The 25,553-nt window shown below is 42.9% G+C and overlaps 1 protein-coding gene across 10 annotated transcripts in view; it reads right to left on the reverse strand.

Moving 5' to 3' along the window:
* The window catches only part of recql5 (RecQ helicase-like 5), a 103,511-nt gene that overhangs the window by 63,596 nt on the left and 14,362 nt on the right, over window positions 1-25,553 (reverse strand). For all 10 annotated transcript variants that reach the window (XM_069929320.1, XM_069929318.1, XM_069929316.1 and 7 more), the window contains 2 exons: window positions 7,003-7,108; window positions 3,182-3,293 (listed from right to left, as the gene is read on the reverse strand). In XM_069929320.1, the coding sequence (XP_069785421.1) occupies window positions 3,182-3,293; window positions 7,003-7,108 (218 nt within the window). The remainder of the gene's footprint in view (window positions 1-3,181; window positions 3,294-7,002; window positions 7,109-25,553) is intronic.

Genomic DNA, 25,553 nt, shown 5'->3' on the forward strand with positions numbered 1-25,553 from the left:
GGCCACTGCCAGTGCGATTAACACAACTTGGATTTGAAATTTGGACAGCTTCATTGTAAGCCACATGTTCATCATGTTTCCCAGCAGGAACAACTCTGGGTCCTGTGGGAATCACTTGCCTATAGTTTTCTCTAGGACTTGGCCTAGATCTACCCAAAAGGGCCTCACCTTGGTACAGGACCAGGTTGCGTGCACGAACATCCGATCGCAACGCCACATCTGAAGCATTGGTCCGAGAGTTCCAGTTTTGACCTGTTTATTTTCTGCAGCGTTAAGGTTTTCAGACATCAAACAGTGGCTCAGAGGACCAAACACTGAATCACTCTACTTTGCTTTCACAGATGATAACTTCCTTATCAGGGCCTGTGTGCGCACACACAGCAACCAACACGGATCCTTTCTTAGAAAAATAGATAACAAGAAAGAGCATCACCAGTCAGGAGCCTGTTACTACTTCTGTCCCTAACCAATACGTTTATGAATCTCCCTGGAGAGCCCAGCTGTGCACCTTCCCGAGACAACCAACTTTTTAGTCCTGAGCCCTTCATCAAAAAGCAGGAAGGCACCTGAATAATTAGGCAGGGGTGGGGTGGGGGGGAAAAGGAGGAGGAAAAAAGTGCAGGTGGAAGGGCACATGCCAACAGGCAAAAGGCAGTAATTGGACATGGATAGGAGGAAAGATGAGAATTGATCTGAAAGGGGTGTGGGTCTCGGGGGCCAGAATGCTAGAAGACAGGGAGAGAGATATGGGGTGGGAGGCTAACAGAAACAAGAGAAGTCGGTGTAATGCCATATGGTTGGAGAGTGCCCAGATGGAATATGAGGGGGTTGTTCCTCTAATCTGTGCATGAGACTAGGAACAGCCATGTGGGAATGGGGATGGGAATTAAAATTGGTGGCTGCGAGGAGATCCCCGCTATTGCAGCAGACAGAACCAAGATGCTCAATGAGGTGATCTGCCAGTTGGCATCCAGTCTCTTTGATGTAGAGATTCAAAAGGAAGCGTTGCTTCACTTTGAAGCAATGTTTGGGGCCTGAAGTGGTGGTGAGGGAGAAGGTGTGAGTGTAAGTGGAATGTTTCTTGCAGTCACAGGGGTAAGTGCCAAGGTGGCGAATGATAGGAAGGGAGAAAATGGACAAGGGAATCATGGAGGGAGCAGACCTTGCGGAAAGCGGAGAGGGTATGAATGAGGAAGATGCGTCTGGTGGTGGGATCACAAAGTAGGTGGCAGAATTGACAGAGGATGATATGTTGGATGCAGAAGAAGGTGAGGGTGGTAGGTGATAACAAAGGGAGTCCCATCCTTGTGCATGGATGCGGAAGGGGCCAGGGCAGATGTACGAGTAATGGAGGATATGCAGGTGAGGGACAAGGTGATGGTGGTAGAGGGGAAGTCACGTCTTTTGAAGACTTTTCAGACTCCTGACTGGTGATGCTGTTTCTTGTTATCTATTTTTCTGAGAAAGGATCCGTGTTGGTTGCTGTGTGTGCGCACACAGGCCTGATAAGGAAGTTATCATCTGTGAAAGCAAAGTAGACTGATTTAGTGTTTGGTCCTCTGAGCCACTGTTTGATGTCTGAAAAGTCTTTTGAGGAGGACATCTCGGATGATCTGGCACGGAAGACCACGTCCTGGGAGCAGATGCGATGGAGGAGGGATTACGAGAAAAGAATGGAATCCTTCCAGGGCACAGAGTGTAATGAGGTGTCGTCAATGTGGCTCTGGGAGTAGGTGGGTTGTAAAAAAAAAAATTGTCTCTCGAGATGGAAACAGAGAGATCAATAAAGGGGACATTGTTGCTCAAGTGAATTTGAGGTCAGGGTGGATATTGACAGTAAAAATGGATAATGAGCTCATCATGGGTGCTTGAGGCAACACCAAGGTAATCGTCAATGTAACAGAGGAAAAGTTGAGGAGCCTTGCCTGTGTCGACCTGTAGCATTGGATTGCTCACATTGCCAACAAAAAAGCAGGCACATCTGGGGTCAAGTTGTGTTTCCCACCTCCCTCCTCCCCAAAGGTGTTAAATAATATGGATTTTGTGAGGGGCAAGTCATTTGTTACCAATTTAATCAAGCTTTTTGAGGAGGTGACAAACATATTTGATGAGGGTAGAGCAGTGGATATTAAATACATCAACTTTAGAAAGACGGTGTTTAAAAAAGGTGCAAGGTCTGCTTCATTGTGCAGGGCTTTGAGCAAGGAAGTCATGGTGCAGCTGTACAAAACATTGGTTAGATCACCCCTGGAATATTCTGCACAATTCTGGGTGACATATGTCAAGATATGAAGGCTTTGCAAAGGGTACAAAAGAGGTTACGAGTTGTGGGGAAAGTTTCTCTGGAGGGAAGGAGGCTGAGGGGCAACCAGAGTCAGAATCATTTTCCTGGGTAAAACTGTCTCACCCTTGAGGAAATGGGTTAAAGGTGAGGGGGAGGAAGTTTAAGGGAGACGTGCAGAGAGTGGTGGGTGCCTGGAACAGGCTGGCAGTAGTGGTGGAAGTAGATACCAAAGTGGCATTTAGGATGCTTCTAGATGGACACATGAACGTGAAAGGGATGGAGGGATATTTATAAGGTGCAAGCAGCAGAGTTTCAGTTTGACTGGCACATTCAGCACAGACATGTAGGTGAAAGGGGCCGTTCCTGTGCTGTACAGTTCATGGTTTGATTGTGTGGATAATTGAAAGTTAGACAAATAAACGCGATTTAAATCTGCTGATTTAAAACTGATCACACATTTCTACACTGTCATTCCTCAGTCACAAGAGCCTCCAAGTCAGCACAAGGTGGCATGCTGGATCAGAAGTTGTGATCTACTCAGATACAAAATTAAAACTGGATCTGACCATGGCCTGAGAGCTTTGCATTCTCTCCATACCCAACCTGACCACTGTATCAAGATCCATTGTCTCGAGAATTCCATCCTGGACATACAGCGATAGGCACGAATAACATTGTTAAAATGTGTTTTGAACCAGGTCAAAGATTTACCACTTTTCAAGCTCCACTCAACCAGAGCATCACATATACAGTTGGGATGGATGGCCTCCAAATTGGGCAGTCTGGCTCCAATTAGAATGTTTCAACAAATCTTGTATTACTAAATCGATCTCCTTTCTCCTTGCCCCCAGATGCATAAACCACCAGTCACTTGCCACCTCCCATCATGACACTTACCTGACATTTGCCTTGTCCACTCCCATCCCAAAGCTGATGGTTGCTACAATCACTGGCACCTTGCCCTCCATCCACTCCTGCTGCACCGCTGAGCGTTCAACGTTCTTTAGCCCTGTCAGTACAGTAGGAACACTGCTCAATTCATGGAGCGGCAAGTACTACTACCTTCAAACACCTTCACTGTTTGAAGATCAATTTCTTCTGTGACACATCACCTGTGAAATTATATTTTACAGAAATACCGAATCGTACAACACACAAAGTAGCTTTCCATCCCATTGCACCTGGAAAAATCTATCAAATTTAACCCATTCCTCTACTTTTCCTTATTCTGCCGTTTTCTTTGTCAGATATGTACCTCTCTTTTTAAAATTATTATTGAATTTAATTCCTCCATCTTTCAGGTAATTAATTCACATTAAACTTTCCTTTTGCAATTTTCTCTCTTCCAAGGGTACCAACACTATTGGATATGGTTTCACAGTTCCAACGAACAGTCGGATGGCATGACATCCAAGCTACAAAAATAATGATGAATTTATTGCCCTACACATTGTACATATGGCCAAAATTCTTATTTGTTGCAGTTCTTCTCAGGTGCAGGTTAGAATCTGACCGAAATTAACAAACATTGTTACACAATGGAACATTGGTATTAGTGTAGTACATCCAGATATTAACTCAAGTTAGCACCAGCTGTTAACTGGAGTCTATACATTCCAAAGGTAACCAGAGATAGAATGCATGGAGTGTAGCCCGAGCTAGGATGTGCCAATTAAGCAGAATTAGTTAACTATAGTTCAGATCAAAGTTATCCAAAAATAGTACACAGAATCAGTCAGCCACAGTTAGAACAAACTAATCAGATTGCAGAGTTTGACATCACAGAAACAGGCCTCTCGCCCAAGTTGACCATCTAAGTTGGTCCCATATGTTTGCATTTAGTCCATGTCGCTCGAAACCAGCCATTCTTGACCTTCTTTTGGCTATGGCCTCCTTAGGACTCTACTCAAAGAGAATGGGCCCCCCTTCCCTGTGAAGTACACGTTTTGGTACTTCTCTCCAAGAAATTACAAGAAAAAGATTTGTGTTACGCGAGGTGAAAAGAAAACAAGGCTTTTAGTTAAATGTTCTGTGTCCACCAGGGATGCCATAGGGCCTCTGTTGAGAATGGCTGCTCTAAACCCTTCAATCCATGTACCTGGCAAAATGAGAACTCTAAACCAGAGTTAATAAATGCCTATTAACTAGAACTACTAAACGTGACATTTAACCAGCGGTAGAACAAAATTATGGAGAAGGGTTCGGAGAGCTCATTGCTGTATCTGACTCGATCTTGTTGGTTTTCGTGCAGTTGGATAACCATGTTAAGGAACTTGGGGGAGCATCCGAGGCGCTCTAGTATTTGCCAAAGCCCTTTCCTGCTCACGGTGTCAAAGGCTTTGGTGAGGTCAACAAAGGTGATGTAGAGTCCTTTGTTTTGTTTTCTGCACTTTTCTTGGAGCTGTCTGAGGGCAAAGTCCATGTCAGTAGTTCCTCTGTTTGCACAAAAGCCACACTGTGATACTGGGAGGATACTTTCGGCGACACGAGGTATTAATCTATTAAGGAGAATCCTAGCGAAGATTTTTCCTGCAATGGAGAGCAGCGCGATTCCCCTGTTGTTTGAGCAGTCTGATTTCTCGCCTTTGTTTTTGTACAGGGTGATGATGATGGCATCACGAAGGTCCTGAGACAGCTTTCCTTGGTCCCAGCAGAGCATGAAAAACTCATGCAGTTTGGTATGCAGAGCTTTGCCGCCAGCCTTCCAGACCTCTGGGGGGGATTCCATCCATACGGCTTCACGGACAAAGATTTATGGAGGGGTATGTCCATGTCTGCTGCAGGCTCGTTTGTGACCGACAAGTCCGATGCGGGACAGGCAGGCACAGTTGCAGCGGTTGCAAGGGAAAATTGGTTGGTTGGGGTTGGGTTTTTCCTCCTTTGTCTTTTGTCAGTGAGGTGGGCTCTGCGGTCTTCTTCAAAGGAGGTTGCTGCCCGCCGAATTGTGAGGTGCCAAGATGCATGGTTGGAGGCGATATCAGCCCACTGGCGGTGGTCAATGTGGCAGGCACCAAGAGATTTCTTTATGCAGTCCTTGTACCTCTTCTTTGGTGCACCTCTGTCACGGTGGCCAGTGGAGAGCTCACCATATAACACGATCTTGGGAAGGTGATGGTCCTCCATTCTGGAGACTTGACCCACCCAGCGCAGCTGGGTCTTCAGCAGCGTGGATTCGATGCTTGCGGACTCTGCCAGCTCGAGTACTTCGATGTTGGTGATGAACTCATTCCAATGAATGTTGAGGATGGAGCAGAGACAGCGCTGATGGAAGCGTTCTAGGAGCCATAGGTAATGCTGGTTAAGGACCCATGATTCGGAGCCGAACAGGAGCGTGGGTATGACAATGGCTCTGTACACGCTGATCTTTGTGTGTTTCTTCAGGTGGTGAAGCAAGGCTGCGTCCTCGCACCAACCCTCTTTACTATCTTCTTCAGCATGATGCTGAAACAAGCCATGAAAGACCTCAACAATGAAGACGCTGTTTACATCCGGTACCGCACGGATGGCAGGCTCTTCAATCTGAGGCGCCTGCAAGCTCACACCAAGAAACAAGAGCAACTTGTCCGTGAACTACTCTTTGCAGACGATACCGCTTTAGTTGCCCATTCAGAGCCAGCTCTCCAGCGCATGACGTCCTGTTTTGCAGAAACTGCCAAAATGTTTGGCCTGGAAGTCAGCCTGAAGAAAACTGAGGTCCTCCATCAGCCAGCCCCCCCACATCTCTATCGGGCACACAGAACACAAAACGGTCAACCAGTTTACCTACCTCAGCTGCACCATTTCATCTGATGCAAGGATCGACAAAGAGATAGACAACAGATTCACCAAGGCAAATAGTGCCTTTGGAAGACTACACAAGAGTCTGGAAAAACAACCACCTGAAGAAACACACAAAGATCAGTGTATACAGAGCCGTTGTCATACCCACGCTCCTGATCGGCTCCAAATCATGGGTCCTCTACTGGCATCACCTACAGCTCCTAGAACGCTTCCATCAGCGCTGTCTCTGCTCCATCCTCAACATTCATTGGAATGACTTCATCACCAACATCGAAGTACTCGAGCTGGCAGAGTCGGCAAGGATCGAATCCACGCTGCTGAAGACCCAACTGCGCTGGGTGGGTCACGTCTCCAGAATGGAGGACCATCACCTTCCCAATATCATGTTATATGGCAAGCTCTCCACTGGCCACCGAGACAGAGGTGCACCAAAGAAGAGGTACAAGGACTGCCTAAAGAAATCTCTTGGTGCCTGCCACATTGACCACCGCCAGTGGGCTGATATCGCCTCCAACCGTGCATCTTGGCGCCTCACAGTTCGGCGGGCAGCAACCTCCTTTGAAGAAGACCGCAGATCCCACCTCACTGACAAAAGACAAGAGGAAAAACCCAACCCACCAATTTTCCCTTGCAACCGCTGCCACCGTGCCTGCTGTCCTGCATCGGACTTATCAGTTACCAACGAGCCTGCAGCAGACGTGGACATACCCCTCCATAAATCTTCGTCCGCGAAGCCAAGCCAAAGAAAGAAAGAAAGAAGAAGAGAACAAAATTAACCAGTGAATGCTTAACTATGGAAAATAAACCTTCATAAACGGAGTACTTTTTATCACTGATACATAATCAAGTAAAACAAAAAACTGGTGTTGAACTCCAATTAAAATACATCACAAAACACTCAAGTTGCGCCTTGTGGGAAGCTGCTTGGTGCTTCTTACCTGCATGATAAGCTTTTGCACTCACTCCCCTCCATGTCAGCTCATCCGCTACCTCTTGACACGAATCCCTGGTCCGACAGTAAACTATACCACAGCCACCAAACCCCTGCAGGGAAAATGTTTCAATCTACTGTCAGAACACCTGCATCATCAAATCTGATTAAAACAAAATCAACAGCAGGCATCTTTACTCTGATCCATCCTCTCTTAAACTGGTGATCGGTAACTCAGCTTCTATGACTTAACCTCGTTCTGTGCTCCTTGATATTACCAAAAGCAGAGCAATCTCTTTTCCCAGTGGTTCCAGACAGAACTCCTATCACTCAGACAGATTGGCTGCAAAGAGTCCTGAACTTGCGCACTTGCCTTGTGATTGCAGCTCACAGACAGCTTCAGGGGAGCATGAATCACTAAACTCCAGCAGATGGCAGACCAGTTTTGCTGGGAATCCCAAGCATGGCACAAAAGCTGTCATCCCTCAGGCCCATCCCTGACAACTTGCTACAGCATCTGACACCCCTGCAGATTCCCAGGAAAAGGACAAGTTATGCTTCTATTATTTAGCCTGTTTACATGTTTTTACATTTTTTTTATTGAATCCACATATACATGATAACAACAATAAAGAATAACAAATCACAGTACGACAGTGTTAAATATATGTTGTAAGTATATTTAGAAAGAAAAAGTAAAAACAAAAACCTAGACACCGCCCTAATCCCATAACTATTCTAAATATGATGCATAATACATAATAACATAACTACGTTATTTTGGATTGCTTCGGATGAAACTCAAGGATTCCAAAAATTATTATTGGTTCAGGGAGAACCTCACTCGTCAAGAGAAATTTTAATTAAAAAATTATAATTTTAATCTCCTTAATTTAGCATATGGCCCCAAATTTGTTAAAATAAGGAATATTTACTCCTTAAATTATAATATATTTTTTAAGGGATACAACTTTGAATGTCAGTATGCCATCTTTCTAATGTTAATGAAAGATCAGATTTCCAGGTTACAGCAATACATTTCCTTGCTAATTTAAACAAATTTCAATCGAGAATCCGACAAAGGTAACTTGGGTATATTTTCAAAATTTCCGTAACAACAATAATTCAGGGTTTAAACGGAAAAGTCACACCAGTGGCACATTGTAAACATTTACTAATGGAAACCCAAAAAGGATCAACTTTTGAACAAAAGCTCGCAGAATGAAGAAAATTTCCCACTTCTTCACCACATCCAAAACATTGACCTGATAAATTTTGTCTCCATTTACTCAATTTCTGAGATGTAATATATAACTGATGTGAAAAAATTCTAATGAAGTAATCTATATCTTACATTGATAGCGTTAGACATAACTTCTTTACATAAATCTTGTATCTAAATCTTGTTCCCATCTTTCTTTTGAATTAAACAAACCTACTTTAGGTGTTTGCCCTTGTAAAGATATATGCTATTGAAATACATTTTTTTAAAATCATCCCATCCATTATAATTTGATCCAAATTTGTAAAATTCCTTAAAGTCATGTCAGATCCTAATTTCTCCCTTAGATAAGCTCTTAACTGAAAATAACAAAATAATGTATTACGAGGAATACCATATTTAATTCTTAATTGATCAAAATACATCAATCATTATCATAATAATCCCCGAATTTTAAAATTCCTTTATTATTCCAAATATTTTAAAAAGGATCATCTTCGAAAAGATTAATAAAGGATTAATTAATGGTATTGTGAAGGAAAGAGAATACCCATCAATTTCTAATTTAACTTTATTCCAAATAGTACACAAGTGTTTTAATATTGGAATATATATATCCGTTGTTATTAATTTATGTTCCCATTTATAGATAAACTCCTCTGGTGTATTTTCTCCAATTTTATTTCATTCAATTTCAACCCAAGATGATTTAGTTTTTACAAAAAAAAACTAAAAGTCTTAGTTGTGCTGCCTTGAATAAAATTAGGAAGTTGTAATCCTCCTAATTCATTCTTCCAAGTTAATTTCTCCAAAGACTTTCTTCCTAGTTTTACTTTCCAAAGAAATTTCCTAACTTGTTTATTTAAATCTTGAAAAAATTTTTGAGGTATAGAGTTTAAAATAAATACCAATTAACGTAATTGATAAATTCACCCTTTTTTTAAAGATCTTCATCTATTTTATTAAATATTGAAATAGATTAATTTATGTTTTTCAGATTATTATCAATACATATCGTTCCTCTTTGGCTTGGCTTTGCGGATGAAGATTTATGGAGGGGTAATGTCCACATCAGCTGCAGGCTCGTTTGTGGCTGACAAGTCCGAGGCGGGACAGGCAGACACGGTTGCAGTAGTTGCAGGGGAAAATTAGTTGGTTGGGCTTGGGTGTTGGGTTTTTCCTCCTTTGCCTTTTGTCAGTGAGGTGGGCTCTGCGATCTTCTTCAAAGGAGGTTGCTGCCCGTCGAACTGTGAGGCACCAAGATGCAAGGTTTGAGGCGATATCAGCCCACTGGCGGTGGTCAATGTGGCAGGCACCAAGAGATTTCTTTAGGTAGTCCTTGTACCTCTTCTTTGATGCACCTCTGTCACAGTGGCCAGTGGAGAGCTCGCCATATAACACGATATTGGGAAGGCGATGGACCTCCATTCTGGAGACGTGACCAGCCCAGCGCAGTTGGATCTTCAGCAGCGTGGATTCGATGCTGTCGGCCTCTGCCATCTCGAGTACTTCGATGTTAGGGATGAAGTCACTCCAATGAATGTTGAGGATGGAGTGGAGACAACGCTGGTGGAAGCGTTCTAGGAGACGTAGGTGATGCCGGTAGAGGACCCATGATTCGGAGCCAAACAGGAGTGTGGGTATGACAACGGCTCTGTATACGCTAATCTTTGTGAGGTTTTTCAGTTGGTTGTTTTTCCAGACTCTTGTGTAGTCTTCCAAAGGCGCTATTTGCCTTGGCCAGTCTGTTGTCTATCTCGTTGTCGATCCTTGCATCCGATGAAATGGTGCAGCCGAGGTAGGTAAGCTGGTTGACCGTTTTGAGTTTTGTGTGCCCGATGGAGATGTGGGGGGGCTGGTAGTCATGGTGGGGAGCTGGCTGTTGGAGGACCTCAGTTTTCTTCAGGCTGACTTCCAGGCCAATCATTTTGGCAGTTTCCGCAAAACAGGACGTCAAGCGCTGAAGAGCTGGCTCTGAATGGGCAACTAAAGCAGCATCATCTGCAAAGAGTAGTTCATGGACAAATTGCTCTTGTGTCTTGGTGTGAGTTTGCAGGCGCCTCAGATTGAAGAGACTGCCATCTGTGCGGTACCGGATGTAAACAGCGTCTTCATTGTTGAGGTCTTTCATGGCTTGTTTCAGCATCATGCTGAAGAAGATTGAAAAGAGGGTTGGTGCCAGAACGCAGCCTTGCTTCACGCCGTTGTTAATGGAGAAGGGTTCAGAGAGCTCATTGCTGTATCTGACCCGACCTTGTTGGTTTTCGTGCAGTTGGATAACCATGTTGAGTAACTTTGGGGGGCATCCGAGGCACTCTAGTATTTGCCAAAGCCCTTTCCTGCTCACAGTGTCGAAGGCTATGGTGAGGTCAACAAAGGTGATGTAGAGTCCTTTGTTTTGTTCTCTGCACTTTTCTTGGAGCTGTCTGAGGGCAAAGACCATGTCAGTAGTTCCTCTGTTTGCGCAAAAGCCACACTGTGATTCTGGGAGAACATTCTCGTCGAGACTAGGTATTATTCTATTTAGGAGAATCCTGGCGAAGATTTTGCCTGCAATGGAGAGCAGCGTGATTCCCCTGTAGTTTGAGCAATCTGATTTCTCGCCTTTGTTTTTGTACAGGGTGATGATGATGGCATCACGAAGGTCCTGAGGCAGCTTTCCTTGGTCCCAGCAGAACATGAAAAACTCATGCAGTTTGGCATGCAGAGTTTTGCCGCCAGCCTTCCAGACCTCTGGGGGGATTCCATCCATACGGCTTCACGGATGAAGATTTATGGAGGGGTATGTCCACGTCTGCTGCAGGCTCGTTGGTGACTGACAAGTCCGATGCAGGACAGGCAGGCACGGTTGCAGCAGTTGCAAGGGAAAATTGGTTGGTTGGTTGGGGTTTTTCTCCTTTGTCTTTTGTCAGTGAGGTGGGCTCTGCGGTCTTCTTCAAAGGAGGTTGCTGCCCGCCGAATTGTGAGGCGCCAAGATGCACGGTTGGAGGCTTTGACACTTTTTAGTTGTTCAGTTGCCTTATATGTCTCTTCCTGGGTAAGGACCTCATCCAGCTCTAGCCTTAGGGGCTGTTGAGGGAGCTGGAGCAGGGCGGATTCTTGGACTGAGCGGTTGGCACTGAAAAGAGATTGAAAGTGTTCCGACCATCAGTTGAGGATGGAGATCTTGTCGCTGAGGAGGACTTTTCCGTCTGAGCTGCGCAGCGGGCTTTGGACTTGGGCTGATGGGCCATACACAGCCTTTAGAGCCTCGTAAAAACCCCTGGTCGCCAATGTCCGCGCTGAGCTGGGTTCGTTTAGTGAGGCTAGTCCACCACTCATTTTGGATCTCCTGGAGTTTGTGCTGAAGATGGCTGCATGCGCGACGGAAGGCTTGTTTCTTCTCTGGCCAGGAGGGGTTTGCAAAGTGAGCCTGGTGGGCAGCTCGCTTCTTTGCCAGCAGCTCCTGGATTTTCTGGTTGTTTTCGTCGAACCAGTCCTGATACATATACCCAAATATTTAATCTCATCCGTCCATTTAAATTGAACTTTTTGTTGTCACTGTGAATAACCTCCTTATACCAATTCCATTACTTCACTTTTATCCTAATTTTATATCCTGAAATTCTCACATATTCTAATAACTGATTTTATAGTCTTGGTAATGACAATTGTGGCTGAGTTATATAAACTAAAGCATCATCTGCAAATAAACTAATTTTGAGTTCAGTTTGATTTATTGTAAACTCTTTCAACTGTCGATCTTTTGTGCAAATGGTTCTATAGCTGAAGCAAACAAGGCTGGTGATAGCAGACATTCTTACCTACTTGATCTATTTAAACTGAAAAATTGAGACATCTGTCCATTTGTTATTACTTTAGCCTTAGGATTCCTATATAATGCCTTGATTCAATTTATAAAATTCACACCAAAACCAAATTTAGTCAAAACCTGAAACAGAAAATCCTATTCTATCCTATCAAAAGCTTTTCTCTGCATCTAAAGCTATTATCACACTCAAATCCTTTTGCCTCTGAGCTAAATTAATTGTACTTAATAACCCGACTATATTTTCAGAGGTTTGTCTATTTTTAACAAAACCTGTCTGGTCCATATTTATTAATCCAGGAAAATAATCATTAATCCTATTTGCTAATACCTTTGCAATAATTTTATAATCAACATTTAATAATGATATAGGGCCATATGGATCTCTATCTTTTTTTTAGGAATAACTGTAATTATCATCGTTGAAAATGTTTCTGGAAGATAGTACCATTTAAAAAAGCCTTTTCTATTACCTTCATTTAAAAAAAAAAGGATCAATAAATCCTTAAATTTTTCATAAAACTCCACTGGAAATCTATCTTGGCCTGGAAATTTATTGTTCAGTAAAAGGACTATCCAGGTCATTTTTATCTTCCATTAAATTTGGTAATACCATTTGTGGCAAATATTCATCTATGGCTTCCTCATCGTGACAATGTATTCATAGAAATCCTTAAATACCTCATTTATTTTCTGTGGCTTAATGTCATTTCATTATTAATCTGTTATACTGCATTAATTGTTCTAGAAGATTGTTCTGCTTTTAGTTGCCAAGCTAAAACTTTGTGATCGTTCTCCTAATTCATAATATTTCTGCTTAGACCGTAATATCATTTTCTCTGCTCAATGTGATAACATTGTATTATACTGTAATTCTTTTATTAATTAAAATTCTGTGATGGTACGCCATTAGGCAGGCGAACTGGCCCCGCTTGTCATCCACGCAGCGGGGCAGCCGGCCAAAAGGCGCTGTCGAGGGTTTCCTCCCGACCTCGACACCGGGCTCAGAAGCCAGCGCTTGGAGACCCACTTGATGCCCCGGTGACATCAGGGCCCCCCCCCCCCAGTGCGGTTCTCAACCAGTATAAGACCAGCCAGGCAGCCCGCAATAAATCAGTTTTGGTCACTGAACTCAACCCGTCTGGTTGTGTGATCCTTTAGTTATCAGTGTAGCCGTTGCTAAAATTGGTGACCCCGACAGGTCTTTGAACCCGACATGAATGACCCTTCGATCAACGCTATAGCCATCAATCTTCCTGACTTCTGGGTTCAGGAGCCGGAGACCTGGTTCAGTCACACAGAGGCTCAGTTTCACCTCCGCCAGATTTCATCAGATTTGACCAAGTTTTACCTGTGGTCGCCGCCCTGGACAAGGCCACCGCCAAACGAGTGCTGCACCTCATTCAGCATCTTCTGCGAGTGGGTAAGTACAGGACCATCAATCAGGATGCTCACCGGCTCCCTCGGCCTCTCCAGGCGCCAGTGTGCCTCTCGGATGCTGATGGACGAGATGCTCACGCACATGGGCGATCACACCAACTGCCTACTCTTCGAGCGCATCTTCCTCAACCATCTACCTGAAGACATCCGTCTGTTACTGACCCAGGAGAGCTTCGTCGACCCTCGGAAGATCGCTCAAAAGGCTCAGGAGCTATGGCTCGAACGATTCCCGGAGGGCTCAGCAGTCCAGCAGGTTATGAGTCATGGGCATGACCAAGCCAAGCCTTCCTCTAGCACTGCGGTGTAATACCCGGTCCCTGCAGGGGCCTCAAAGAGCATAGCCAGAAGCAAGCCATCCACTTCAGGCCTCTGCTTCTTCCACCAGCGCTGGGGAGCCAAGGATTATACGTGTCATCAGCCCTGCTCGTTCCAGGGAAACAAGCAGGCCGGCTGCTGTTAATGGCTGCAACGGCTGGCCAAGAACAAAGCCTTCTCTACCTGCGGGATTCAGTCAGCGGCCAACGCTTCCTCGTTGACAACGGGGCCCAGATCAGCGTCATCCAGGCCACAGCCATAGAGTCCCGAAACTGCTTCAAGGACCTCCCCTCCATGCAGCCAATTCAACGGAGATCCGGACGTATGCAGACAAGACCATCCACTTCCAGGTCGGCCTGCAGTTCTCGTGGGGGTTCACCATTTTGTCCCTCCCAACCGCCATCCTGGGTGTCGACTTCCTCCTCGCCCACGGACTCCTGGTTGACATTCGAGGTAGGCGACTGGTAGATGCCCGTACCTTCCAATCCATTCACCTCAATGCCTTCCGCTCAGAGCAGCCGCAGATGGCCACGGTCAGCACGCCCAAGGACGAGTTTCAGCGTATCCTGGATGAGTTCCTGTCCCTCCTAAAGCCCCAGTTCTCCGCCGCCTCACCACACCACAGGGTGTTTCATTATATCCCCATCCAAGGACCGTCAGTTCACGCCAAGGCATGTCGGCAAGCTGGGGATCATTCGACGCTCTGACAGTCCTTGGGCCACACCACTCCACCTGGTCCTGAAAGCCTCCGGCGGCTGGCGCCTCTGCGGAGTGTATCGGCGGCTTAATGACATCACAGTACCTGACTATTACCCGATCCCTCACATCCAGGACTTTACGCCCAACCTGCATGGCACGAGGGTATTGTCCAAGGTCGAACTGGTGCATGGGTATCACCAAATCCCGAGGACATACCCAAAATAGTCATCATCACCCCCTTCAGCTTGTTTGAGTTCCTACACATGCCGTTTGGGGTCAAGAACGCCACCCAGGCCTTCCAGCACCTTATGGACACAGTGGGCAGGGATTTGAATTTTGTATTCATTTACCTGGAACGACACCTTTGTTGCCAGCAGAGACCGGGCACAACACAAGTCTCACCTGTGCACCCTCTTCTCCCAACTGGCTGACCGGCCTAACAATCAATCCGGCCAAATGCCAGTTCCGGAAAGAGTCCATGCAGTTCCTGGCTCATCCCATCACAGCAGAAGGAGCTATACCTGCTGTTATGAAGGTCACTGCAGTCAGAGGTTTCCCACACCCGGACAACCTCAAGGGGCTGCAGGAATTCGCGGGTATGGTCAATTTCTATAACCATTTCATTCCAGGCGCTGCACGCATCATGGAGCCACTCTTCACCCTCATCACAGCCAAAGACAAGACACTTGCCTGGACTGGCTTCTCAGCAGGGCATTCGAAGCCACGAAAGATGCCCTCACGAAGGCTACCCTGCTTGTCCACCCATGCACCGACCTGCATATAGCACCCTCCATCGATGCCTCTGCCATGGCCTTCGGCTCCATCCTGGAGCAGCAGGTGAACGGACAGTGGAAACAACTGGCATTCTTTAGCCAACTTCTTCACCTGCCAGAGCGCAAGTATAGGGCTTTCGATCATGAGTTGCTGGGCATGTACCTGGCAGTGCGTCATTTCCGCTATTTCTTGGAGGGCTTTCACCACTTTTACCGACCACAAACTCCTCACTCAGGTGCTCGCTATGGCAAGAGATCCCTGGTCGGCCCGCCAACAGCGTCACCTCCCCTTCATGTCAGAGTTCACCACTGACATTCGGCACAAGGCGGGGAAAGACAACATGGTTGCTGACGCACTCTTACAACCAGCCATTTGCGCGCTGACACCGGGCCTAGACTTTGACCAGCTTGCCCAGGACCAGAAGTCCAATGAGGAGATGGGGGCCCAGGACTGCCATCATGGGCCTGTGGTTCCAGGACCTCCCGACTCCGTGAGGGCACCGTCCTGTGCAATGTCTCCATGGGTATTCCATGACCAGTGGTTCCCCAGCAGCGGCACAGGCAAGTCTTCCACCATATCCATGATCTTTCCCACCCTTCCATCAGGTCCACGTTCCGTATGGTGGCAGAACGTTTCGTCTGGCACAGGGTTCAGAAGCAGATTGTGGACTGGGACAGAACCTGCACCCATTGCCAGCTTTCCAAGGTACACAGGCACACCAGAGCGCCCGTACAAGATTTCGAACACGTTCGGGAATGGTTCAGTCACATAAATGTGGACATCATCGGAACCTTACCCGTTTCCCAAGGTAACCGTTACTTTTTTCACAGTGGTAGACCATATCATTCCTTGGCCCGAGGTGATCCTGATGCCAGATGCCTCCATGGACTCCTGCTCCCGAGCGCTTTTGAACAGTTGGGTTGCCCGGTTCAGCGTCCTGAACCATCTCACCAGTGATCAGGGCGCCCAGTTCACCTCTGCACTCTGGGCAAAGCTCACCAACAGGCTGGGGAATGAGCTACATCACACCACGGCCCATCATCCACAGGCCAATGGGCTAGTCGAGCGATTGCACCGCCACCTTAAGTCGGCACTTATGGCCCGCCTCACCAGCCCCGACTGAGTGGACGAGCTGCCTTGGGTGCTCCTGGGCATCCGCTTGACACCCAAAGAAGACCTACAGGCGTCATCAGCAGAGCTGGTCTATGATGCACCGCTAGCCCTACCCGGTTAGTTCATCAACTCACTTCACAACCTCCAGCAGTCACTACACGGTCTACTTCCCCGCCTCCAGGCCCAGTTGGACTCCTTCACAGCCTCACCGCCACCCAGACACGGGCCTCTTATGTCCTCAGCGAGCTGTACTCTGCGGAGCACATTTTTACCGCAGCACCTCCACAAAGACCATACGAAGGGCCGTACAAAGTCATCCAGCATTCAGGATCCACTTTCACACTGGACATCGGGGGTCGACCCCACCGAGCCAGTAGTTGTGACCCAACACAAGAAGCGAGGCCACCTGGCAAGAAAGGACATTGGCGCCAGTTGTGGGGGGGGGCTGTGTGGCGGTACTCCATTAGGCAAGTGAACTGGCCCCGCTTGTCACACACATGGTGGGGCAGCTGGCCAAAATGGCGTCACTGGGGGTTTCCTCCTGACCTCGGCACCGGGCTCAGAAGCCCATGCTTGGCGACCCACGTGACACCCCGGTGACGTCGGGACCCTCCCAGTGTGGTTCTCAGCCAGGTCCAGGCTGGGAGTATAAGACCAGCCAGACAGCCTGCAATAAATCAGTTTTGCTCACTGAATTCAACCTGTCTGGTTGTGTGATCCTTCAGTGAGCAGCGTAGCCGCCGCTACAATTCTATATTTATTTTCGAATGATGATTTTTGAATATCTTTTTCCAATTTATCTGTCTTTCATATACTCTTCAAAATTTAAGAGTAACTTATAATTTGTCCTCTTAAATAAGCTTCCCAAATAAAAAAACTTATCTTCTATTGAACTTAAATTAGCGTCACAAAACAATTCTATATGCTGCCATAAAAAAACCCAAAAATCTACCCTTTTCAATAATAAAGAATTCAATCTCCATCTACACACTGAATGTTGCTTTTCAGAAAATTCCAATTCAATCAACAATGGAGAATGATCAGATAACATCCTTGTTTTATATTCAACATTTAGAACTCTTAATCGATTTTGAGCTGAAAGCAACAAAAAAAATCTAGAATGGAGAATGATCAGATAACATCCTTGTTTTATATTCAACATTTAGATTTTGATCTGAAAGCAACAAAAAAAAATTCTAGAATATGTATCAAAATAGTCCTTATCTTTAGGGTGCATCCTTCTCCACATATCAATCAAATTAAAATCATCCATTAAAGATAACAATATTTTAGCTGCTTTTGATTTAACTATAGTTTCGATGATTTAGCCAACAAAGGTTCTAAACAAAAATTAAAATCACCACCTATTAAAATATTTTCATGTACATCTGCTAAATTTAAAAAAAAGTATCTTGTATAAACTTGATCATCTGTGTTTGGTGCATACATGTTTAATAATGTCCACTCCTCAGAAAATATTTGACAATTTGCCATTATATATCTTCTCGCCGGGTCTGTAATTACACTTTGAATTTTAACTGGTAGATTTTTCTTAAATAAAAATTGCTACTCCTCTAGCCTTAAAATTAAATGTGGACCTACCCAATCCATTTTCAATTTCAAATGTTCATTTTCAGTTGTGGGTCTCTTGTAAAAAGGCAATATCCACTCCTAATTTCTTAATACAAGATAAAAAACCTTTTTTATGGGGTCGTTCATCCCGTTAATATTAAAACTCAAAATCTTAACTGCTTTGCTCCTCATCTTTATCAATACATTTTAAAAAGTTTCTATCAAACACCCCTATCCAGGAAGAACTCTCACAAAAAACCTTGATCCTAAGTGTCAATGTCTGCAACCCAAAATTATCAAAATACACATTATAAAAGAATATTATAAAAAAATGAAAAGATAAAGTAAATACCCCCCCACCATTCTAGCATTACAACTCTCCATTTTACGGGTCTTGGTGAAACCATGAAAACACAGGTAGTCGTCAGAAATCAACCGACACATTCCCCCGATCCCCGGGAGGAAAAATACTTTTCCTGTATAACAATACTTTCTAATACAGTTCTCTTCATCCATCAATAAAAAAGAAAATAAGAAAAAGAGGGAAGACACCCCCTCTTATTCATCAATAGCTCATTTTGGATCGTCAACCTTATTAATTGGGTTCCAGACAGATCCTTCACGTAATCTTCAGCCTGAATATGGTTTGTAAAAAAAAAAAAAAAAATTATTTTGATCTGGATCAAAGTAGCTGGACAATGAAGAACAAATCTATAACCTTTATCATATAAAGCCTTCTTAACCGGGTTAAATTCTTTTCAAAAGAGCCTGACTCAAATCTGGATCAAAAAAATCTTATATATCCCCCTCCCCCTCCCCCATAGTTCAAAGATCCATTTTCTTTAGCTCTACTCATCGCCAAAGTACTTTCTCCCCATCTTGGGAGTTCAAAAATCTGATTAAGATAGAGTGAGGTCTCTGCTTAGAACCCGGGTTTGGTCTAAGAGCTCAATGAGCTCTCAATCAAAATCTTCTCTTCTCCAAACATTTTTGATATCCACTCTTGAAAAATTAACACATCACTTGTTGACCTTCAGACACCCCACAATTTTAAGAGTATTTCTTCTGCTGTAATTTTCCAGGATGTTAATTTTTCTCAAGCAGTTTTTCTTTCAGAGAGACCAAAGCAGTCACAGGGTCTTCATTAACATTGGTTCTGTCTTCAACATGTTGTCCCTCTTCACGCACATCTTCAATTTTTTTCGCCCAGTTTATCAAATCTTGAGATACATTATTTATCAGTACAGACGTATCAGTTCGAACTTGCTTTAATTCTACAGATGAAAGCTTTAAATTGCTTTCGAGACTCAAAATTTTTATCCATTTTAGTTTCAATTTTCTTTTTCTTGCCTTTAAATTTTGTTTCTTCTGAACTTGTTCCTTCTTCTGCAATGCCAGACTCATCTGAATCTTCCTCCATGTTAGATATGTCCACCTCTTGCTCTGAAGTAGAGACACCGCGATGGCCCTTGAAAATTGGCGATTAAATTTTTTTTTTTTTTTTTTTTTTGCAAAGACCCTGCAGGATGGTCCTTCAGAAGGGCCCTCACTGGTGGATCCAGATCCAACTTCAGTGGCTTGCTTTGATGATGAGGTAGGCCCAAGTTCTCTCTTCTCATTGTTCCTTTACAGGCTCTTCTTTCTTAGGTGACATTTTTTTTCTTTCTGGTACGCTCTTTAAAAGAACTTTAAAACAATTTTTGTAGCTTTAACTTTTCTGATTATGTACATTTTTTAGTAAATCCCTCTGGAGTCTTGATATCTCAATTATTTACTTCAATTTTAACAATTTTCAAATATCTCTGAGCTCAATAATTTATCACATGCCAGCTTTGCCTTCTGAAAAAACTTGTCAGAATGCCTGCAGGGAGGACTTTAGGTTTGGCATTTCTGAATGAGAAGTGTGGCAGCAATTACAACCGCAATACTGCAGCTGCTGGAACTTTTGAAATAAAAACAGAAAATGCTGGAAATGCTCAGCAAGTTAAAGAAGCACCTGCAGAGAGAGTAGTTAACATCTCTAGTGCTTCATCTTAGTTCTAATTTTTTTGATGCTCTTGTACACAAAAATCCATGACCATCGTGAAACCCTCAGCGATCTTCCAAAAGCCACACCACCGCTTTTGGGAGACATCCACAATGATCAATTGCCCTCAAATGAAATGGAGGAGCTTATTTGGACGAGCTCTATGCCCCATGCCCTGGCTATCCACCATCACCCTCCAACCTCCAATATACAACTGAAAGTAATCCAAAATTCTGCAAACTTTTCATAATGTTCTTTTGAATTTTGGTGAATTTGCAATACACGGGCTTCAAACCAAATATATTTTTTCCTGAGATGTGTTGACCTCAAACCTGTAATTTTCCATCTGCATTACAACTGTCCATCATTTGGCATCTCAGTATCCGCAAAGCAAGGATTTCTAATCCATTAGTTAAACAAGGAAATCTGCTGATGCTGGGGCTTAGTGCAATCATCAAAAATGCTGGAGAAACTCCACAGGTCAGCATGCATAGGAAATAAATTTCATTCCTGACGAAGGGCTCAGGCCAGAATTGTTAGTTTCTGATGGATGCTGCGTGACCCATTGAGTTTCTCCGGCATGTTTGTGTATTGCATTTTCAGTCTATTACCTTTTTAATTAATTCTGTACTTGTGCACTTTTCTCTATCGGCGCTCACCCACGGATCCTATGCATCAGCCTACCAGGATGGACCTTGTCAAATGCTTCACTCAACGAAACTTGATCAAGTTTTCACAAAATACAAGAGCAGAAGTCGGCCAATCGGATCTACTCTGCCATTTAATCGTAAGCTGATCCTCCAGGCCATCTCCCCATAACCCTTGATACCCTGACTAATCAAACATCTGTAAATTTCTGTCTGAAATACACCCAATGACCTCGCTTTCACAGCCACCCATGGCAAGAGGTTCCACAGACTACCGACCCTCTGGCTAAAAAAACGTTTCCACATATCAGTTTTAAATTGACACCCTTTTATGCTGAAATTGTGGCCTCTTGTCCTAGACTCTACTACCATGGGAAACAACCTTGCCACATCCACTCTGTCCAGGACTTTCAGCATTCACAATGCCTTTATGAGGTCCAACGAGTACAGTCCAAGAGCTGACAAATGTTTCTCATATGCTAACCCTTTCATTCCTGGCATCATTCTAGTAAATCTTCTCTGAACCCTCTCCAATAGTAGCACATCCTTTCTCAAATAAGGTGGCCAAAACTGTACACAGTACACCAAGCGAGGTTTCACCAGCACCCTATAGAGTCTCATCATTACATCCCTGCTCTCGTATGCTCTTCTTCTAGAAAGAAGAGCATTAGTTTTCTTCTCTACTGACTCAACCTGGAGGTTAACCTTTAGGGCATCCAGCACAAGGCCTCCCAAGTCATTTGCACCTCCAAACTTTGAATTTTCTTCCCATCCAAATAATAGTCTGCCAATCTATTTCTCGCACCAAAGTAAATGCTGTACACTTTCCATCATCCATTTCATCGGCCATCTCCCTGCCCATTCTCCTAATCTATCCAAGTCTCTCTGCAGCCTTTCTGTGTGCTCAGCCCCACCAACTCGAACATCTATTTTGATGTCATCCGCAAATTTAGCCACAAAGCCATTCCATTATCCAAATCATTTATAAACAATGTAAAAAGAAGTAGCCCCCAACACTGACCCCTGTATCACCACTAGTAACAGGCAACCAACCCAAATAGGATCCCCTTATTCCCACTCTGTTTCCTGCCTATTAACCAATACTCTACCCATGCTAGTATCCTTCCCATAATTCAATGAGCTCTCATCATGATAAGCAGCTTCATATGTGGCACCTTGTTTTTTTTTAAATTTTTTATTTTTCACACTATGAACCATATCAACCAAAATATGTACAAACGCTTCTCATTAAATTTACAGTTGTCTTTTCTCCCTTTTCTTTCCCCTTTCCCTCCCTCCCCTATATCCACCCCCCTCCAAAACCCATAAATATTCAACATATACAATATAATAAAACCATAAAATATCTTCACACAAAGGAAAATAAACAAGAAAAATGCGTCATCGATTTATTACACACTGATTAGTCGTTTTGTCTTCTTACCATTTTCATTCTCATTTTAAGGGATGGAGGTCGTAGGCAAGCTCTCTCTGATATGTTCCATGTATGGTTCCCAAATTTGTTCAAACATTGTGACTTTATTTTTTAAGTTATATGTTATTTTTTCCAATGGAATACATTTATTCATTTCCATGTACCATTGCTGTATTCTCAGCCTCTCTTCCATTTTCCAAGTTGACATTTACATTTTTTTGCTATCGCTAAGGCTATCATAATTAATTTTTTTTTTATACCATCCATTTTGAGGCCTAATTCTCTACTTCTTATGTTACTTAAAAGAAATATTTCTGGTTTTTTTTGGCACATTATTTTTTGTAATTTTGTTTCGTATCTGATTTAGTTCTTCCCAAAACGTATTCACTTTCGTACATGCCCAAGTTGCATGTAATGTTGTTCCCATTTGCTTCTTACAGCAAAAACATCTATCTGATAATGTTGAATCACATTTTTTTAATTTTTGAGGAGTAATACATACCCTGTGTAACCAATTATACTGTATCAAGTGTAACCTTGTGTTTATTGTATTCTTCATAGTTCCAGAACATAACTTTTCCCATACTTCATTTTTTATCTTTATGTTTAGATCCTTTTCCCACTTCTGCTTAGGTTTACAGTTTATTTCATTTTCCTTATCTTGCAGCTTAATGTACATGTTGGTCATAAATCTTTTAATTATTATTGTGTCTGTAATCACATATTCAAAGCTGCTTCCTTCAGGTAATCTCAAGCTGTTTCCCAATTTATCCTTTAAATAAGCTTTCAATTGATATGCAAACATTGTACCATGAGTTATTCCATATTTGTACTTCAACTGTTCAAATGTTAATAAACTATTTCCCAAAAAACAATTTTCTATTCTTTTGGTTACTTTTTCTCTCCCATTCTCTAAAGGAAAGGTTGTCTATTGTAAAAGGGATTAGTGGATTTTGCGTCAATAATAATTTTGGTATTTGATAATTCGTTTTTTTCCTTCCTACGTGGATCTTCTTCCATGTATTAAGTAAATGATGCAGTACTGGTGAGTTTTTATATTGCACCAGCTTTTCATTCCCTATTTTATCTAGTTCTATCTTAGACCAGTCTGGTTTTTCCCTTATCTGGTAAAAATCTGATAAATACCTTAATTGTGCAGCTCTATAATAATTTCTAAAGTTTGGTAACTGAAAACCACCTTGATTATTCCTCTCTGCTAATTTATCTAATGCTACCCTTGATTTCCTCCCTTTCCACAAGAATTTCCTTATTATTCTCTTTAGTTCCTTAAAGAATTTTTCTGTTAAAGGAATTGGTAACGTTTGAAATAAGGATTGTATCCTTGGGAACACATTCATTTTAATGCAGTTTACCCTCCCTATCAACGTTAGCGGTAATTCTTTCCAATGTACTAAGTCTTCCTGTAACTTCTTTATTAGAGGCTGATAATTTAGTTTGTACAAGTGGCTTAAGTTATTATCTAACCTGATCCCTAGGTATCGGATTGCTCGTGCTTGCCATTTAAATGGTGATTCTTTTTTTAAATTCTGTATAGTCTACGTTACTCATTGGCATCACGACTTTAATTTGCGTCGATCTTGTACCCCGATATTTCTCCATATTCCTTCAATTTCTTATGTAATCCTTTTACTGATACCTCTGGTTCTTAGGAATATTATGATGTCATCTGCAAATAAGCTGATTTTATACTCCTTCTCCTTTATTTTTATCCCTTTTATTATTATTATTATCCCAAAGGTTCTATTGCTAAGGCGAACAATGAGGGGGATAGTGGACATCCCTGTCTAGTTGACCTACTTAATTTAAAGTGACTCGATACATATCCATTTACTGCTACCTTCGCCAACGGTCCATCATACAATGCTTTAATCCAATTTATATATTTTTCTGGTAGATTGAACTTCTGTAATACTTTAAATAAGTAGTTCCACTCTACTCTGTCAAAGGCTTTTTCTGCAACTAGAGCAACAGCCACTGTTGGTTTCTTATTTCCTTGAACTGCATGGATTAGATTAATAAGTTTGCAGACATTGTTTTCTTAATAAACCCAGTTTGATCTTGATTTACTATTTTAGGTACACAATCGGCCAATCTGTTAGCTAATAATTTTGTTATTATCTCTTGGTGGGATGTCCTCCAGTTCAATTGCTAATAATAGGGGTGAATAATCTGATAGTAGTCTAGCTTTATACTCAGTTTTCCTAACTCTCCCTTGAATAAGGGCCGACAACAAAAACATACCAATCCTTGAGTAAGTTTTGTGCCTACTCGAATAATATGAAAATTCCTTCTCTCTTGGGTGTTGCCTCCTCCATATATCCATAAGTTTCATTTCCTGCATTGATTTAACCATATATTTGGTTTTTTTTCCTTGTTTTTTGTCCGGTTTTATCCAACATTGGGTCCAAATTAAGGTTTAAATCCCTTCCTATCAATATATTTCCTTGTGTGTCTGCAATCTTCAAAAAAAGTATCCTGCATAAACTTTTGATCCTCCTCGTTAGGCATGTATATATTGAGCAAATTCCAAAATTCTGAGTATATCTGACACTTTATCATTGCATACCTCCGTGCCTGATCTATTATTTTCTCCTCTATTTTGATTGGTACATTTTTGTTAACTAGTACGGCTACATCTCTAACTTTTGAATTATAGGATGCTGCCGTTACGTGTCCTACCCAGTCTCTGTTTACTTTGTTATGTTCTGCTTCACTTAGATGCTTTCCTGCACAAACGCTATATCTATTTTTTCCTTCAATAAATTTAGTAGCCTCTTCCTTTTAATTTGGTTATGTATTCCATTAATGTTTATAGTCATATAGTTCAACATGGCCATCTTATATCTTCCATACACCTCTTCGCCACCTCCATCCCCCTTTTCCCCATTTTTATCTCAGTTTTCTTATTACACTTAATGTATGACAACACATTTAAGACATAAAATACCCCGCAGTTCCCACATCCACTAATACCTTAACCCCAAAAGTTCCCCCCCTCTCTTTTTTCCCCCCCTTTACTCCCTTCCTTCCCTTCTCTTTTCCCTCTTTAGTTATTTACATATACATTGTTTTTACATCTTTATATATACTTTATTGCCATCCTTCATTTTTGTTACATCTCTTCTCTTCTCCTGCAAATGTTCTGCAAATTCTTGCGCTTTCTCTGGATCCGAGAACAGTCTGTTTTCCTCCCCGGGTATAAATATTTTAAGCACGGATGGATGTCTTAACATGAATTTGTAACCTTTTTTCCACAAAATTGATTTCGCCGTATTAAACTCCTTCCTCCTCTTTAAGAGTTCAAAACTTTTGTCTGGGTAGAAAAATATTTTTTGACCCTTGTATTCCAATGGTTTATTATCTTCTTCAACCTCATTCGTTGCCCATTCCAGTATATTTTTTCTTGTCGTGTATCTCAAATGTTTTATTAAGATGGATTTTGGTTTTTGATGTGCCTGTGGTTTCAGAGCTAGTGCTCTGTGTGCC

This window comes from Narcine bancroftii, chromosome 3 (assembly GCF_036971445.1).
Source record: "Narcine bancroftii isolate sNarBan1 chromosome 3, sNarBan1.hap1, whole genome shotgun sequence".
In the NCBI taxonomy this organism is placed as follows: domain Eukaryota; kingdom Metazoa; phylum Chordata; class Chondrichthyes; order Torpediniformes; family Narcinidae; genus Narcine; species Narcine bancroftii.